General features: G+C 37.2%; 1 protein-coding gene across 2 annotated transcripts in view; it reads left to right on the top strand.

Moving 5' to 3' along the window:
• The first annotated feature begins 1,251 nt into the window (after positions 1 to 1,251).
• Positions 1,252 to 13,388, top strand: part of SLC4A10 (solute carrier family 4 member 10) — a 126,297-nt gene continuing 114,160 nt past the window's right edge. For both annotated transcript variants that reach the window (XM_019470925.1, XM_019470926.1), the window contains exon 1: positions 1,252 to 1,332. In XM_019470925.1, the coding sequence (XP_019326470.1) occupies positions 1,252 to 1,332 (81 nt within the window). The remainder of the gene's footprint in view (positions 1,333 to 13,388) is intronic.

The following is a 13,388-nucleotide window of genomic DNA, read 5'->3' as shown; positions in this document are numbered from 1 at the left end:
TTAAATTAGGGAAGATTTTTTCCTCCATGTTTTATTTGTCTGCAAAATTCGACCGGTAGCAATATATTTCAATATGTGTTGAGGGGATGTTCCTGTGTGTTTAAGGATATGGACTGAGTGCCTCAATAGGACTTTCTCACTGTGTGAACACGAGTAATTTTTCTGTGGGTCTAGGATTCAGAGGAATTATGAAATGATAACTTTTTCCAGTTTGTTGGTGGCACTGTTTCATCTTTGTTCTGTGAAGTGTTTTTTTTGGTTTGCATAAGTTTGTTGCCATAATGATAGGAACAATAAATATAAATAATGATTTATAATAATCAATTTTACTTGTATCGAGTATGTCTTTTAATAAAAAGTCCGGTTATTACTTTGTAGTCTTAATAATTTAAAAATTACTAAGGAGGATACTGTACATTTGTTAGCTTGAAAGGTCTCTCATATCAGAAAAACCCCATGCATGATTGTTTTGTTTGATATCAAAACACATTTTTGCTGTCATAATACTGGCACATTTTCAAGGCATGCTGTTTTCTGGCTGCTAGCAGGGAGTAATGGAAACAATGCAGTGATCATGCAATTTATTGAAAATAAACACTGAAAATACTTAGGCAAGCAATGTTTTTAATTTAATAGGGACAACGATTCATAAGGCTGCATAAAATAGCTGTTTCAGTACCACAGGGGTATTTAAATGCCTTGCTGCCTATGAACTGTTTATAATTTCTTTCTGGTAATTTTCCTTTGGATCGGATTGTCATGCTTCTTCTGAATGGTGGTAGTGCTTGTTGAGGAGTGGTCATGCAAGCAAAATTTGATAACCTCGATATGTCACTTCATCTGCTGTTTTTCTTTTGTTAATGCAAAGCTGGTTGCATAATATCTAATTTCTCCTTTAGCTGACCACAGATGAAAACAAAATCTATAATGGCAGCACTAGATTTTATAAAAAAACGCAAGTGAGGAGTTGAAGGATGTGGCTTGTTCTGTTTGGATGATGCAGGATTGCTTTAAGCAGTAAGCTTACTGTTTTCAGATGGCATTAGCAGCATCAGTGATATAGCTGTGTCAGCCTCCTTGACTACTGGATGTCTGTAATCGCACGGAGGAAACTATATTTAAGATCTGATGTCTTGAGGGTAATGACTCCAGCACTTACTGATGGACAGAATGGCTGTTAATACTTTCTTCACTAGCCCAGAAGATTTTGAAAGATAGATGGGTCTGTGATGTACTTTTGTAAGACAGGAAATGCAATTTTTGGGGGTCTCTGGAAATAGAAAGGTCATGCAGCTTGGAACCGGTGAGACATTACAGTCTCTAAGTCATCAGGTATGACCTCATAGTTTATACTAATATTTTCAACACAAGGGTTTGTTTTACAGTTTTAGGTTCTTTACAATCTCTTTGTCTGTGTTACTGCTTCATGTTGGATTTGCTACAGGATTTATAGGGTAGACTGTTTACATAAGCAGAGCAACGTATATCTTGGAAATCTAACGTGTTGTTAATTGCTATTTGAACAATGTAAGGTTATTCCATATATATTTTCAACCTGTTTTTATTGTGAATATGATTTCTTTTAACTAATTCATGGTAAAAGGTTATACTTTTGCTCTAAAGTAAAATGACAAGATTGTATTGCATTTTTATTTTGCTTTATCTTTACATGGCACACAAAGCTATTGTGTGAATGTGTGTGTTTGTTGTATGAAATGCAGTATAAGGCAGCTGTTTACCTACAGTGGCAGGTTATTTAAAACAACGTATCACATTGTGTAACAGGACTGAGCTATTCTGCAAGCACAGATCTTGCTTCATTTTGCAGTAGTAGTTTTTTTTTTTTTCTTCATTTCAAATCAGTTTTAAAAATAGCTCACTGAACATAACAGTGAAAGTTTGGCAAGATAACTCTCCCCTTTTTATTACACTCGGTGACATGTACTAATACTAATGGGTTGTAAAAGAGAAGGTTAATAACTTAAATGTTTAGAATATTGTTTAAACCCAATTCATTTTACTGAAGCATCTCTCATCCTTTTTGTTTTTAACTGTTGCCAACTTTATTGCAAGGCTGATACTTTTGTATCTGCTAATGTATTGTGGTGATGGATAGGAAACAGTACATAAAAGAAAACAAGTATATGGGTATTTTACATAGGAAGATAGTGGCCTAATTTCATGGAGTGGAGCACAAAATGGGATTGGAGATACTGTTATCACTTTAGGTGTCATAAATGCTAGCTAATGGCCATTGTTTCCCTTGAATACAGCATAGAGCAATTATATTTGAAATTGTAGAAGTTTATTTTAAAAAATGATATTCAGCTCCATCTTAAGAAATTCTAGATGTATTTGCAGAACATTTCCATGGCAACGTGTTTGGCCATGTGTTTTAAAAGCTCAGCTGAAGCCTGAAAGTAGTGTGCAATTTTTCTGTCGCTTGCTTTACCCTTGTGAAATGATAATTTTCACATGTAACTGGACTGCAGATTGGCAGAAGTGAGCGGTATTTCCTGGCCCCAAAGCACAGGATTAAGTGATCAAGATTTAAAAATATTTTCATATTTCCGCCTAGAAATGTAAACATGTAAAACATGGATTTGATTTTGCATTTAGAACTGTATTCCGGTTTCACCCCCATTTAATAACATTTTGTTGGAAATGTATGTGTGTGGGAGACCACAGAAGACCAAACTTCAGAATGTGCAGCAAATTGCTTCAGTAAAAATGGCTGTCTTTTAATTTTTAATTAAAAACATATTTGTAAAAAATGTTGTATTACTTTTACTGGCCATAATTTATAGTTTCCCAGTCTACTTATCCAGCTTACATTCTTATTAATAATGGGGAAAGAATGCCCTGCTCTTAAGCTTGATTAGGTTTGGAACGATTTTACTATACCTTTCACTTGCTACAAGATCTTTTTAATCTGTTAGAATTTATTTTCAGTATTTTAATGTATTAGTCACAATGAGTACATTCTGTTTCTTGGCATTGGAATGAAATTCCTGAAAATATTGGTTTCATGGTATTTTGGTGCTTTGCAGGGTATTTATGGACTTTTTAATAGGACCAACCCTCCCCCTAGATTCTTTGTTTTCCTTATTCAAGTATAATTTAAAATCTTGACTTACCTGTATTTTGAAGTTGGTCCTGAAGTCTCCTTTGCTCATTTAAAATAATTAGATCTCCATGGAATTTTGCGTAACTGGAAGCTATAGCAGTATGCCATGTGCTTATGCTGGACTCTGTTTCATCATTTCTATTAATTCTGCAAACTGCATTCTGTGGATGTTTTTGAAATGTAACATTAATGATAATCTCCAGATAGTGCAATAGGCATCCCTTGCGGCCTGTTGAGGATAGAAACTGTATCTACAGAGGAAAAGAAATTGGTGAAAAGTGCTTGCTTGAGGAAGTGTATGTTCAGGTCATTCCATTTTGAAACAGCGGTATTACTGACTATAGCAAGTGAGTTTGAATATGTATTTTCACTCAAAGGACATAGTCCCATTATAGGTCCTTCTTCATTTGGAGGGACTAGAGAACAGTACCCCAAAGGAATGTATTAAGGAGGTGATGTTCTTTTGTAAGAGAAGGAATTGCAGCAAGGTAGAGATACACACATGAGAGCAGGGAATTGAACTGATCTGAAAACTTAAAACTACAAACTATTTTGCTTGTTTAACCCTCCTCCCCCCGCCACCCAAAAAAGAAAGGTTTAAAATATACTTGCTGATATTTGGACATATTGCACAAATTTGGAGTAATTGAATCCAGTGGCAGTGCGTTGGTATCAACTTAACAAGAAAATTTTTTTATGCCTTCTTTAAAACTATGCCATCCGTCTTCAAACCAAGTTGATTGTAACTGTCCATATTTGAAAAATACTGTGTAAAGAAAGATCTCTCTACTTTCCCCTTGACTGTGCATAACGAATACACATCCGTGAGTATGTGTTTCCCTATCTTTAAACATTCCTATTCACAGAACTTGATGATAAAGATCTTGTAAAGAAACAAAGCTCTGTATGGATGTTTTAGGAACAGTGTTAACTAGCAGGTTGGGCAAGAAGCCCAATATTTGTGTTATTTACCAATTCTAAACTTGAATGCTCACACTCATGCACATACTCAGTTGTGTGGTGATTTTACTTATTACTGATTGCTGTTCTGATTCCACACTACTGACTTTTTTCGTATGTTATAGTGCCAGTTTTTAAGGAAATGGCAACACTAGGACAAATAGGAGATTGTGGCCAAATATTCACAAATGGCAAAACAACACTAGAAGCAAAAAGTACTGTTAGAGGGAGCTGAAGGAGTTCAAGTTCTTTTGTCCTACAGTAGTTTCCCTCCTACGAGATGATCCTATTCTCTGGTCAGATTCTCCTTGTTTAGTACTTAATTCATATACCAAGGCCTAATGACCTGAATTAGGGAAGGCGGAGTATAAGCATGTCAGAAAGGTCTAAAACAAAGTAAGACAGCATAAATATGTAATAGCTAACTGCAGGGTCACAAACTATATAGCTAAATGACTAGTGTTACAAGAATGCTCTATTCCATTTAGTGTTCCAAGAATATCACCACATGATCATTCTGAATAAAAACTATTTGAAGGAGTTTTGCAGGGATACAATATGAAAATGTGAATAAATCACAACAATAATGCCACAGTAATCTGTTAAAAAAATTTAAAATAGAATCATAGTTAGTCCCAGCCAATTCCTGTAGAGGTGGGACTACCTAAGAAGGAGTAGTAGGGAAGGTGACTATATTAATGCCGTAAAAGAGAATGGTTATGCATTACTTAGGTGGCATTTTGGAGAGACGAAGCAATCCCAACTATGGTTTATTCTCTCTCTCTCCGCCCTCCTGTCTGTCTTGTAATGAGCCTCATAAATAATATGACTTGTTCATACTGTTTCTTGTTTCCTTGCAAGACCATATTTATTTTGCCTTACTTAACTTTTCAATAAAAGTTATTAATAAAAAAACATTAACATGAGTGCTGTTACACTACTGTGATCAGGGTCTTTGGCCTCATGATAATTTCTTTCAGGAGAAGCCAAGTATAAATAGAAGTTGATCCAATAGGTTGCTTAATTAGTAAAATCAATATAAACTACAGAGTAAGCTACACAATGCTTTCCATTGTGCCATACTGATTTCAGCGTGACCCTAAAAGGGAGAGCATCGCTTTCCTGAATCATTTAAAAAATGTGTATACCAGTAAGAGATTACACGATGTAACTGATGATAAGGCAGGGAAATATTGCTATTCCCATTTTATTAAGGGGATCAAGTTTTTTCTTATGTTTAAGTGATACTTCTTATCTTTTAATTTGTGCCCATTTCCTCTTGCCCTGTCACTGGGCACCACTGAGAAGAGTCTGGCTAAGCCTTTGCTACTTCCCCCCCACTCAGGTATTTGTACGCTCTGATAAGACCCCTCTGAGCCTTCTCTTCTCCAGGCTGAAAGAGTCCCAGTGCTCTCAGCCTCTCCTTCTGTGACCTTTGTGGCCCTTGACTGGGTTTACTCCAGTATGTCTCTCTTGTAAGAAGGGAGCCCAGAACTGGATGAAGTGCTCCAGTTATGTCTCAACAGGGCTGAGTAGAGGGGCAGAATCACGGTATCGAGGAAGGAAATTTGGATTCTCTGTTAATTAGTCAATCAAATATGGCAAACTTTGGACAGGAATCCTTGAAAAATGAGGACTGAATGCACTGAAAATTATAAATAGTAATGTTTGTTGGTAATCTTATGGAGAAGAAAAGCTTTAAAAATAGTTTTGCTTAAGTGATAGCAGTTGTTTTAGTGATGAAACCTCGTGTTGTTTTGGAATGTCATATGGAATCTATGTCCCCCAATACCAATTGATACAAGCAGAGAATAACTCCTAAAGGGAAAGGTTAAGCTTTAATATTTTGAGCTAAGTGAATTTTAAAGTAACTGAATAAAAAGATATCATCTAGTATGGATTCACTAATTAAAAAAAAAAAAAAAAAGGTAAACTATGGGGAATGTGAACTCCAGGGATTCATAAGTTGTGTTTTTAGTCAACTCACCAAAAATGATGTGTTAATTTCTAGTGGAAACTCAGAGCTTGCACAGAGCTCTAAAATGTTCTCAACTAATGCAGCCACCATCAGCTGATAAAAAATACTCAGCTTGGTGCATTGAATGAAAATGTAAAACAGGCATTAAGTGACATGAGGGAGTGTTGAGGTATTGTAAAAATTTGCTCGTTTTCATAATAGCTTCCCCCTTTTCCCCTAGGCTGCTTAAATAAAACAAAAAAGTATATAGGAGCCTTCAGTGATTCAAGATTCATCCGTTTCTCTCCTGATAACATAATGAGCTCACTTGTTTAAATTCTCTTTATTAAAGATTTTATGCAGGCACACAGAGTCATTAAAATACGTGCAAGAAATCATACCCATATGGTTTGCATCCACATTTAATGCAATTAAAACTATTCTAACAAAAGCAATATCAGTTTTATGTCCCAATCCTGCAATTAAAATTTTCCAGGAAAAGCAGTGTCACTTTTATGCCTGAATCCTGTGAGTGGAACAGCAGAGAAATACCTTGTCCTTCCATTAGTAAGGGGAGATGCAACTGAGCAATTCCATTCAGGTGTGGAGTCTGTTTGGAGATAGGAATTTGCATGGTGGAGACCTGATGTTAAGCTGCTTAGGTGAGGGGGTTAACTATGCTTTAGGGGGTTTCTGTCTTAGAGTTAGCCATGCAGGTCAGTTATACCAGCTGATGTCACTCTTTAGTTCAATTTTTAAAGGTATTTAAGTGTTTATTTTCTATTTTCCTGCTAAGGTTATCTGAAATACTTTGAACTTGGGAAAAAAAAATCAGACTTCTTTTTCCCCTTTTCTTCTCCCCATTGTTTGTCTAACTTGTCTAGTCCTGTTCCAGGAATAATTTTTGGTGAATATAAAATTTTAGACTTCATGTGTGTATGTGTGGCTTAAACAGCGGTTGTGCATATCACAACTTAAATTTAGGCAACTCTTAGTATATAAGAAAGTGGAGGTTGGTTGGTCTTACCCCCATGTTGACTGCCATGTAACATTTTTAATGGAGTACACTAAATGATCATTAGAAAAATCTAATACATATGGAAAATCCAAAACTATTGTTTTGTAACAATGACAGTAATATAGTGATTTCTTATGGCATTGTATATTCTGCTGAAAATTATTCCTGGGTGCTTGATTCCACATGGCAAGCGTAGGGCTAGTTCTGTGAGTGCTACTAAGGATGAAGCTCAGTGTCTGGTAACTGTGACTGGATCTTATCTTTAGAATATCAGTTGTGGTAGTTATGCTAATACATGTCAAAAATACAACTTCTTAGATCACCAGGGCGCAGGATTTAATGGAGGTGACTGGATATTGCCAGTAAAGTTTACCAAACATATAAAATGTGAAACATATGAAAATGAAAAGCTGTCTTGGCATTCTTCCTTTGTTCCGGAAGGAAGTGATGACCTTTTTCTCCAGGAACTTGGTTGCCTCGTTGCCTTCACCAGACTTGTCCCCTCTGCTAGATCTCAGTGTACTGTCACCAGTCCTTCTGCGTGTAGTCATGAGTGAATTCCTCATTGCTGCTAGTGAGTGTCTCGCAGTGACTCACTGGGCTTGGTTATTGCCCAGTCTGCCTTCTGCTCTCCTCCTCCTCTTTCCTGAGTGGTTTTCTATTTTGTAGGGTGCAGATGTGCTGAAATTTCTCAGCCATCTAACTTCTAATGCAAAGATGCATATTTACTGTGGATGTCAGTGAGAGATGTAGTCTGTCCTGTCAAAAGTAGTTACTAGCACTGCTTTATGTCCTGAACATCTACAGTAGCAGCAACCTCAGCACAAACCTGAGACGTGCTCTGGGTCCTTTTCTTGCCTGCGTCAGCAGATAAGAAGTGTTAAATTGTTTCCTTTTTAGTATCCTTTGCAATTGCTGAGACGGGGATTAAATTTACATTTTTAGCAAAGTCTGTATCATCAGCTATAAACAAATTTCCCTGGTAATCGCTTGGACTTTATTTCCCTCATGGGCCTCTTTTTATGTCCATAAAAATGTCATTATCAATTTCTAGTTTAATTTCCTTTTAATTTTCCTGTCTTTGCTTGGCTACACTGTACACACCTGTAGATCTCTAATTTAATACAGGAACGTAAAGAATAGCACCTTTATCTTCCACTATGCACAGTACAAAATTTGTTCAGGTGAATTGAAGAATCTCTTATGCTGTTTATTCAGTCATAGCAAACAAGATTCAGGCTCTTTGGCTTTGGACATTTTTGGCACCTGCTTCTATACAGAGCTGGGCAGCAGGGATCCTATGAAGTAAATTGGTTAAGCACTGGAGCTGATGCTGTTCCTATAATGGATGCTCCTGCCTTCCCAGCATGTTCATCACCATACATCTTCCTCTCTTGGTTTACAATTTACATATTTGGGATAGGCATAGTGATGTACGCTGACATAGCAGACAATTATGGAAAAACACTGCTCTTCTTGGAAGACAGCAGTGAGTTACATCATTTCCAAGACAAGAAGCACACCATGCTCAGTAACCCTCACTTTGGGAGACTGTCTGTGTTAATGAAGGCAGAGTTTTCTTTGCTTCATCAGGTTCCTAGTGCAATTCTGCTCAGTTTGAACTTATGTGTATTTATAACTTCATAGTCTCTTGTCAGAGGACCTCTTAATCAATCTCAGCATGGGACTGCAAATCTCCTTCAGACACCTCAATTGCCATGTCTTTCCCTGGAACATAGGAATATAGAAATGGTTGTGCTGGGCCAGACTAAAGATACTGGCTCAGTATCTTGTATCTCTGATACTGGCCTAGGGAAATGTTTGATAGTGGGGCAAGTGCACGATAGATCCCCTGGGTACTCTCTGAGAACCTCACAGTTCATAGCTCCAGGACTTTCTGTTCCAGAAACAGTGGTTTTGGATTTGGTACCTTTGATAGATTTCTCTTCCCTGCACATGCTCACACATTTCTTGAACTCAAGTAAACTTTTAGTATCCCCTGGAGTTCCATAGCTTGCCAATATGTTGTGTGAAGAACTATGTCTTTTTGTTTGTTTTGAACCTGGCTCCAGCTGTCTTCATTTAATACCACCATCCTCAGTAATACGTTGGGAAAGACAGTGAACAGTAATTTCCCTATTCAGCCTCTGAATACCCATCATGTTTTTATAGACTTCTAATATATCTACCTCATACAGTGGGTATTCTTGTTCTCTACCTCTGAATCTTGTTCATTTCAGCTATATCCTTTTTGGCAAGTAGGAAAAAATTATGCTTTATATTCAAGCTGCAGGTAAACTTAAGATGTATACAGTGGGCATAAGGATATCCTTGGTTTGGTCCCTGTGCGTTTTCTAATTCGTAGTGTTCTGTTTGCTTTTTTCCCCACAGCTATGGAACTTTGATACAATATTTCCATGGAATTTTTAACCAAAACTCCAAGACCCCACTGCTAAGTGGCAGTGCTCGGAAAGTTTCACTATATATGTGAAACTAGGATTGTTTTTCCCTCTTGTGCATCAGTTTGCAACTTTCCCACTGAATTCCATTCAACATTTTATCATCCTTAACACACTTAGGGTGCTAAGGGCCTTTTACAGCTCTTCATATTCAAGCTTTATCTTTATGAATCTGATTAGGAAATTATCTGTCATTAGCAAACTTTGTCACCTTGCTGCGTGTCCAAAATAATCTATACATTTGTACCAGTGCAGATCTCACCAGAATTCCAGTGATGACTGGTGACCTCCCTCTGCAAAAGAAATTACAATTTCCCTATGGCTTCCGTTTTCTACATTTTATCATTTCTTAGCCCAGCAAAGACCTTTCCTCTTACTCCATTGCTGCTTAGGTTCTTTCAGTTGCCTTTGGTGAAGACTCATGCTCAAAACCTTTTGGCAGTCAAAGTAGACTTTATTAACCAATTTCTTTTATTCACAGGCTTCTTTATTCCTTCAAGGAATTACAGTAGGTTTGTGAGGCACGATTCCACAGGATCAATTGTTTTCCAGTATATCATACTTACTCACGTGCCCCGTAATTTTATTCTTTATAATAGTTTCTCTAAATCTGCCCATTACCAGCAACAGGCTTACTGGCTGATTGTTTAGAACTACTGTTTGGAAATCTTTTTAGAAGTTGACATCGTACATGTGGTCTTCCAGTTCAAAGGTACTAGAGGTGAGTTCAAGTAATCCAGTTCAAAGGTACCAGAAGTGATTTCAAGTAAGGATGTTACACACCACATTCAGTTACTTGTAGAACTTGGGATTATAAATTGGGTTTTGTTGACTAAAATATCTTGAGAGTAATTCTGTTGGAAGGATATGCAAATTTAAAACCTCTTTACTTCTAGGCTGGCTGGATCTCCACAGAAATATAATGCAGCATAACAGTAACAAGAAAACTGTGGAAGCAGGAACATTCAGAAAGTGTTTAAAACACAAGACAGACAAATACAAGATAATAATGTCACATAGAGTTTCCATTTTTTCATGGACAGATTAAAAAAGTCATCACACGTTTGCTAATCTTTTATCGTTCTTTGGCACGAGCATTACTTTTGTGATTCAGGGTGATGAAAAATGAACAAGAATGAGAATAATCATGAATAAAATTTTCAAGGGAATAATAGTAGTATCTATTAAGGGAACTATGCACAGGATTTATTGACTTGATCTTCATGCTATTGAAAAGGAGACATTTCTTATCTTTTACTTACTAATTAAATATGTCACTTGCTACTTTCCTCCCCCTTATTATTTTTTTTAGCAGATGAATAATAAGTGGGCATAGACAGAGTGCTAGTTAAGCTAAACTGGCTGTTCCAGTGATTGTGAGGTGAATGAGCAGGCTTCCTGACTGCCCTGTGCAAGTCAGATCCACTGCTAAGTGGAGAAGTGGGGACATTTGCTTTTTCTGGTTCTCTCTTCTTTTTCCCCCTATGAAAAATTCTTCAGTTTAAATGTAAGCTGTACAGGCAGACACTGTTTCAGTCTTTAGTGGTCTTATAAAAGCTTTGGGCCTTTTTTGTTTGAAGGACAGACAAAGGTTCAAGGGAAATTTCAGTTCTGTTCTTCTGACTTCCTATTATTGCTTCTAGTCTCTTGTTGACTTTCTATGCTCTGTCCCAGTTTAAAATATGCTCATTCTGTTTCTAAGCAGAGGAAAGCTCTTATGAGATGCACTTTTTAAAGTGTTCTGTTGCAGTCCGTGGCAATGCTATAGTTTAAAATAAAAATTATCTGGAATCTTATCTAGCTCCCGTCCTGCTGGGTTTCCATTGACTACACAGGAGTTGTGCAAGGTGCACGTTAATGTAGGATTTCAGATACCTTTTGGGGAGTAACATCTTTGTTTTTCATGATCCAGTCTACTGAGAATTCCACCACTTGGAAATGGATTTGTAATCCTGATGGATTACAAACCTGCTTCCTCGAGTTTTGCATTCTGCCATATTTACATCAGGAGATGAAATTATACTAGACCATAAATGTTTCAAAGAAAATAAAATTATTACACATAACTCTTAATCCTTTTCTAAGTGTTGGTGCCCCTTTGTTTTTTAAGTGTGCATATTTGTGACTTTTAATAGCATATCAGAGTGACAGGGAAGGAGTGAATTTCAAGTGATTCCCCCCCCCCCCCCCCCTCCTCTCCGTCCCGGGATTTTTAATAGCATATCAGAGTGACAGGGAAGGAGTGAATTTCAAGTGATTCCCCCCCCCCCCCCCTCTCCCCTCGGGCAGATCAACTCCTAGAGCTTTGATGTGTTAGCTGAAATCTGTGGTTCCCATATATAGCAGATGTGACTGAACCCTTATTTGGAGACCAAAAGCCCTTTGTAACTTCCTGGGATAGATATGGTTTAAAATACATTAGCTGACCTCGTTTTGTTTACAGTCCTTTGCCTTCAGAAATCTTCTACTTGAAAACAATCATTGGTAAAGTTAAGTATCAGACATTAGCTGTGATGTTGGGCTTGAAAAAGAATAAGTAGGTTTAAAATAACAAAACAAGCTCTGTAAAAAAAACCCCAAACACTCCCTCCCCAAGAACCCAGACATCTGTACATCCAAGGATGCAGAAGAACACTTAACCAATGATGTTATTTACTCTCTTGTGTACTATATCTTGAGAAGAATTAAGCAATTGGTATGCTGTTCTGGCAAATGATCCATAAATACGATTAAAATTCCTGGGATAATAGGGCTCAGATTAGTCCAGTTCTACATTACAAAAGATTTATTAGTGTATGTTGGCATGAACTTCTAATATAGTTACAGGGTGTACAAGTGTAAAATGCCTCGACCAATACTGCTTATATGGACTTGGCATGCAATATAAGCTTCAGTGGATTAAATCTTTTCCTAATATAACTATGTCATAGCAAATCATCCTTATCAACTAGCATTTTAAATCACCACGTAATTTGTTAAAACAACTAATGTGTGTCGGAGAGAGTATATATAACAGCTTCAGGTAACAGAAGTTTCAGGATCTATGAAAAAGCAACAACCAGGATGGTACTGCTTCCTTTCGCTTGTTATTTTTGATTGCTTTATTGATGCTTGTTTATCTCTGTGCTTTCTGATGCTTTTCATGCTCTTATATCAACCCATGTCTGCATTACACTTCTTTTGATATTCTCTGTCCTCTTCTTCTTCCCTTAAATTATATCTGCCTCCGGTTCAGCCTCCTCTCTGTGCCATTCCTGTCACTTCCTTTTTTCCTTCAGGTGCAAAACTCTTCATGTCCTCCATTATCTGGTCTTCCTTTTATTTTCTTGATGTTTCTGGAATGTTACTGGTCTCAAAGAACCTGGAGGTTGTCTTTTTACCTCCTGCTCTTCCCTCCAGCCCATAGAACTTTGTTCCCTTGTTTATTAACACTGCCTCATCTATGGTCCTTTCTGTGGAGACTGTTACCTCCAACGATATCCACTCTGAATTTGGGTCAAAGAAGTTGGTACTCCTGTGCTCTTGTTCTTAAGCTCTGCCTGCTCCTAGGTCTTTATCTTTTTTTTTTTAACAACAGAATTTTCTTCTGCCTGCCTTTTTATGGCCTGCATGCACACAACTCTACTTATTCCCATCTCTCTGTCTCTTTGACTTGCCACTTTCTTGCACTCATAATTTCTCACCCTTCAGTTTTCTTATGGGTAACCATCCAACTCTGTAGCTGCCCAGGTGCTGTTTCTCATTTGAATTATATCCCATGTACCAAATCAGCTACACACTTGAGTTGGTCTTTGTTAAGCACTGTGTTCTCCGAGTTCCTTTTCTGTGATAACTGTTTGAACTTTTTCAATGTTTTTATTCTCCCCC

The sequence above is a fragment of the Aptenodytes forsteri genome, unplaced genomic scaffold (genome assembly GCF_000699145.1).
Source record: "Aptenodytes forsteri isolate BGI_AS27 unplaced genomic scaffold, ASM69914v1 Scaffold255, whole genome shotgun sequence".
Lineage (NCBI taxonomy): Eukaryota > Metazoa > Chordata > Aves > Sphenisciformes > Spheniscidae > Aptenodytes > Aptenodytes forsteri.
Note: the sequence above shows the minus strand (reverse complement) of the source record. Positions and strands in the feature narration are given on the sequence as shown.